General features: G+C 39.4%; 1 protein-coding gene across 1 annotated transcript in view; it reads right to left on the bottom strand.

Annotated features, from left to right (window-relative positions):
• The window catches only part of CCDC43 (coiled-coil domain containing 43), a 17,288-nt gene that overhangs the window by 2,706 nt on the left and 8,648 nt on the right, over nucleotides 1–5,934 (bottom strand). The window contains exons 3-4 of the mRNA XM_003786266.3: nucleotides 5,272–5,407; nucleotides 3,651–3,709 (exon numbers count right to left, since the gene is read on the bottom strand). Coding sequence (XP_003786314.1) covers nucleotides 3,651–3,709; nucleotides 5,272–5,407 — 195 coding nt within the window. The remainder of the gene's footprint in view (nucleotides 1–3,650; nucleotides 3,710–5,271; nucleotides 5,408–5,934) is intronic.

The following is a 5,934-nucleotide window of genomic DNA, read 5'->3' as shown; positions in this document are numbered from 1 at the left end:
AGGCGCCGAGCCGGCAATTTTTTTTTTTTTTAAGAGACAGAGTCTCATTTTGTTGCCCTCAGTAGAGTGCCATGACATCACAGCTCACAGCAACCTTTAGCTCTTGGGCTTAGGTGATCCTCTTGCCTCAGCCTCCCAAGTAGCTGAGACTGAAGGCGCCCATCACAACACCCGGCTATTTTTTTGTTGCAGTTTGGCCAGGGTCGGGTTTAAACCCACCACTCTCGGTATATAGGGCCAGTGCCCTACTCACTGAGCCACAGGTGCTGCCCAGACAGGTAATTTTTTTATGCAGATCTATCCCATGTCACCAGTATTATCATATCACTAAAGATCTTCATCTTTCCATGTGATAAGAACAATGGGCCCTTTCTGCAAAAGTCATTTCCACTCTCTGAAAATTCTTTGATGTTTCTTTAGTACCTCCGACAAGCCACGGTTCTGCCTTGTAGTACCACAGACTACTGTTTTCCTATAATATTTTAGCTGTAGAAATGCTAATATAATCATTATCTTGGTATATACATGATGCCAAGAATCAAACTTTGGCTCTAAGATGGGTAATATAATTTCTTGTAACTTTTTACCTACTCTTTTTTTTTTTTTGGAGACACAGTCTCAAGCTGTTGCCCTGGGTAGAGTGTGCCCACAGTGAGTGTGCATCACAGCTCACAGCAACCTCTAACTCTTGGGCTTAAGGGATTCTCTTGCCTCAGCCTGCCAAGTAGCTGGGACTACAGGTGCCCACCACATGCCTGGCTATTTTTTGGTTGTAGTTGTCATTGTTATTTGGCAGGCCCAGGCTGAATTCGAACCCACCACCTCCTATGTATGTGGCTGGCATCCTAGCCACTGAGCTACAGGTGCCAAGCCCTTTTTACCTATCTTAAAGTTGCAAATGTAGGCAGTCTCACTTTCACAAAGCATTCTCACTAAAATCCCACATTTTGTTATCTGCTGGATTGTATATGTTCTGAAGCTGATCTGTCCTCTCTATAGTACCACTGCTTCATCTAGGGATAACTCCTGTCCGTATATACAAAGACTAAAATTTTGTAATCCAGAAAGGGCCTAATTTTATAAAATCTGTCTTCACTAGAGTAGCTTGTGAATTATCGCTAAAATGAAAAAATGTAAGGATTTGCTTGACCTCATTCTGGGCATAGTTTTTAGGAAATATTGGAATTTCAACCAAAGGGTCTGTTGACCAGTAATCCTTGCAATGTGTTTTTGTTGTTGTTGTTGTTTGTCCCATCAATATCCATAAACTGAGTAACTTCCTCATATCACTAGAGGTAACTTCCATCTATGGTAAGTTTTAGCAGAGTTTTTGTAAAATTGTTCCATTTGATGGGAATGTAAATTGGTTTAAGGAGCAACTAAATCAAAAAAATCATTATCAGGGCAGTGCCTGTGGCTCAGTGGGTAAGGTGCTGGCTCCATATACTGAGGGTGGTGGGTTTGAACCCGGCCCTGGTCTAATTGCAACAAAAAAAATAGCTGGGCACTGTGGCAGGTGCCTGTGGTCCAAGCTACTCAGGAGGCTGAGGCAAGAGAATTACCTAAGCCCAAGAGCTGGAGGTTGCGGTAAGCTGTGTGATGCCACAGCACTCTGCTGAGGGTGACAAAGTGAGATTCCGTCTCTACAAAAAAAAAAAAAAAAAAAAATCATTATCAAAAAGTAAATCCATCACTTTACTGATACTTTGTGGATCACTAAGTTCAACAATTAGACCAGAAATATTTGTATAATCTTCCAAGGTTGATGTGGTATCATTTTCAATCCATTCTTCTTCAAAATCACTTTCACTATAAGATTCTATTAACTTTTCTTTTTTTTGAGACAGAGTTTTACTTTGTCACCCTGGGTAAAGTGCCATGGCATCATAGCTCACAGCAACCTCAAAATCTTAGGCTCAAGTGATTCTCTTGCCTCAGTCTCCCAAGCAGTTGGGACTACAGGCACCCACCACAACACCCGGCTATTTTTAGAGATGGAGTCTCGCTCTGGCTCAGGCTGGTCTCAAACTCATGAGCTCAGGTGATCTACTGGCCTTTTTTGCTGTTTTGGTGGTCTAATATCAGATTCATAACTGTCTTCTGATAAACTATCATTTTCTAGACCACCACAAAATATTTTGAAATCACTAGGACCATCACAATCCATCATGGTTGAAATTATGACAATACTAGAATTATAATAAAAACCTGAGTATCAGGTGGTGCCTGTGGCTCAAGGAGTAGGGCACTGGCCCCATATACCGGAGGTGGCGAGTTCAAACCCGGCCCCGGCCAAAAACTGCAAAAAAAAAAAAAAACAAAAAAACCCAAAAACCAAAAAACAGAATATCTATAAAAATATTTTTTTATAATAAAGTGAACAGAGTGAACACAGTCAAGAAAGCTTTTACATTCTCCTACATTACACTGTGTTTTTTTAAAAATTGCAATAGCCAATACAAGTGCAAACATGAGTTAGCATGTGATTAGTCAATAATGTTTAGGCATGAAAACACAAGTTAACTCATGCCCAGTCAACAATGTGTTAAAATATTTTATCAAAATATTTCTTCCTAGAATAAGTACTTACATTATTCAATGGCAGAATATTGTTGGAAAATCTAGGCTAATTTTAGCCAATAGAGTATTAATGTAACTGACTAAATGTTTACGTATTTGGCACTATTAAAACACTTTAAAAGAGTTAAACAAGATGTTAAACCTTACTAAACTTTATCAATTTGTTTTCCCTAGAACTAAAGCTTAAGTGAAAACCATAAACACTGACTTTACAGGCAATAGAAGAGTTTAACAATTTAGTTACAAAATACCTAGCCAAAAACTTTACCCCTCATTTCTTATGACATTAAAAATAAAATGTTAATATACACAAGGTCCTCTCTATAATGACGTTTGTATTTTACTGCTTTCAAATGAGTCTCCCTGGAATAATCTTCCTGCCTCTGATAATCTATCATATTTCTTGCCTTTAAGGTAGATTTCTTTCTTTCTTTCTTTTTTTTATTTGCAGCTTTTTGGCTGGGGCCAGGTCTGAACCTACCACCTCCAGTATATGGGGCCGGCGCCCTACTCCTTGAGTCACAGATGCCACCGTTAAGGTGGATTTCCAAATCTGCCTTCTCTAGGAAGGATCTCATAAATTATTCTGTTGGTACAGAACTTCCTCAGCATATATGTTTCAATATGTCCATATTTTAAGCTTAAAGTATATGTTGTGTTTTCTTTCCAACAAATTATTAGATTTCTGAGGATGAAAATAAAATTGTTTCCATAGTGCTGGGCAATCCAGAGCTATACCCAGAGAGTACAGATTCTTATTTTCCCTTAGAAATCCTTCCTTCAAGCTAATCTATCTGGGGCTGTCCTAGGAATGGGGCTTCCAGGGCTGGAAGGCTATGATTTTCTGGAAGTAAAGGAAGGCCCTGGCAATGACAGCAAAATAAAACTGACCCTCCAGGGTGGCACCTGTGGCTCAAAGGAGCAGGGCACTGGCCCCATATGCTGGAGGTTGTGGGTTCAAACCCAGCCCTGGCCAAAAAAAAATCTGCAAAAAAAAAAAACAAAAACAAAAAACTGACCCTCCAGAGGATTCTATGGAGAAACACATGAGGATGAACACAGAAGGATACATTTGTCAGAACCAGTGTTCACTGTGGTGGCACCTGAATCATCCTTCTCATCTGCTTCAGTAAGTGATGTTAAGGAAAGTTATATGGAAAACAAAAGTTGGCACATTCTAACCTAACAGTAGAAAACATGCAATAGACTGGTGGCTAGGTAAAGCACACTGAATAGAGAAAGAACAGTTAGGGACATGACAATAAACCCAGGAGATTCATCTTTGGAAATCTCAACTTAGAGATTTCCAACATCTTCAGAGCTTTTGTCAGATCCTTTTCTTAGAGGCTGAAAAGTTTGTGTTCCAGACCCCCAGGGAACTTGTTAGAAATGCACATTCTTAGGCCCTACCCCAAACTGAGTAAATCAGAAATTCTGGTGCCATAAAGCCCAGCAATCTGTTTTAACAGGTCCTCCAGGAAAACCACTGCTTTGAAAGTTATTTTCTAGCGCAAGAACTGAAATTTTATTATTTGAACCATAACTTTCCCAACCCTGGTGACAAAACTCATGAGAAAAAAACCCAGAAAAAAAACCAGCCTCAAAGATGTCAAAAATCCTTCCCTACACCAGTGATTAACAGCTGACATTTCGGTATGATGTCCACTGCATACTGTGGCACATACTTCATTCAAATAGGCTCGGTAAGCATTTCCTAAATAAATTTGAAGTTTGAACTAACCAGCCCCTCATAGCAACATTTTCTTTTTGCATAGTTCCCAGTCACATTTCAGTTCTACTCAGGCATTACTTGGAGTTTCAGGCTTACTTTTAACTATGTGTTCACATAAAAAAAGAAGATTCAAATGAAACTCCTCCAAATTTAGAGAATCCTTCACCTAAAAATATTCAGGTTCTAGTCCTGGTTTTACCACTAATTCTGAATGCCTCTGATCACCCAATTGCCTCTTACGTGCCCTGGTTTCCTTATTGGCAGGGAAAGAACATAAAGATGGGTTGTATATGTGATAACACACAGTCTAAACATGTGTTATACAAACGTGTTATATAGGCTGGGCACAGTGGCTTACACCTGTAATTCCAACAGGATTGAGACTCCTAGAGAATGAGGCAAGAGGATCACTTGAGGTCAGTAGTTTATGACAAGGCTGGACAACACAGGGAGATCCCACCTCCACCAAAAAAGAAAAAAAAAAAATGTATATATATATATGTATACTAGCCCAGCGCTGTGGCACATCAGGAAGTTGAAGCAGGAGGATTGCTTGAGCCCAGGAGTTTGAAGCTATAATAAGCTATGATTATGCCACTGTACACCAGTGGGCAGAGTGAAACCCTATCTCTAAAAAAAGGAGTAAGAAAGTGTTTTACAATATTAGGAATCACAACTATATATTCTTTTCTGAAAGCATAATATAATTAGCCCATTAAGGCATCATTTGTCTTACACTGAAGTTTTTAGGAATATTCTGATGTGTTGAAAAATACAAGTCTAGTATCAACTATTCCAATATCATTCCTCATAGCTGAAAGGGCCATAAATCACTGCCACTTTAGAGGGGAAAGTTAAGCTATAGAGAAAAACGGGCAACTTTCCAAAGGTCACTGTAAACCAGCAAATATTTCTGGCTTGAGCCTCAGGGAATGGTGCCAAGAACCCAGAAAGGATATTCCTCTTCATCTGTCACATCAGCATACTGAGCCAGGAGGGCAGCTTTTCTCTGCTTCTCTTCTTCTGACACCATCCTGGGCTTTACCACGATCTGTGCCTGCTTCTCAATTAGAGTTGCAATGGCCTGTACTTCATCTGAGAGATGGTGGAAGGAAGAACAAGAAGACTGTATGAGGAAAAACAAACTCACTGAACCACTAGTCTACCCAGAGAGCACTCATACTGTAGGACATTGGAATCTGCTGCCTCCTTAAAGCCCTGAAGTTCAAAGGATGTGACTTAGGGGCCAGTGAGAAAGGAAAGGAAAGGCCATATGGGCCAGGCTTTGTATCTGCCTTTAATCAGATAAGCTCTCATTTTACATGTTTTATATATTAAAATTCAGCTACTTTAAAAAATGGGGTGAAAAGCACTGCATTTGAACTACAGAAAGTTAAGTTCTTCTAAACATTCAAGTTTCTTCCCTCTTATCCCGGAAACCTAAGAATGAATGTGGAATCAACTTAAACTGGTTCCTTTCATGTTTATGATTATGGCAGGTAAAAGTGTTAGATTAAGAATATTTTTTGGAGGGATTACTTCTGAGGTTTACCTTATAGGGGTACAGGTGAATCTTTCTAAGAGTAGAATGTGAATGTTTTAAAGCAATAACTGAGAAAATG

This window comes from Otolemur garnettii, unplaced genomic scaffold, assembly GCF_000181295.1.
Source record: "Otolemur garnettii isolate 467f Iridium unplaced genomic scaffold, OtoGar3 scaffold00018, whole genome shotgun sequence".
In the NCBI taxonomy this organism is placed as follows: domain Eukaryota; kingdom Metazoa; phylum Chordata; class Mammalia; order Primates; family Galagidae; genus Otolemur; species Otolemur garnettii.
Note: the sequence above shows the minus strand (reverse complement) of the source record. Positions and strands in the feature narration are given on the sequence as shown.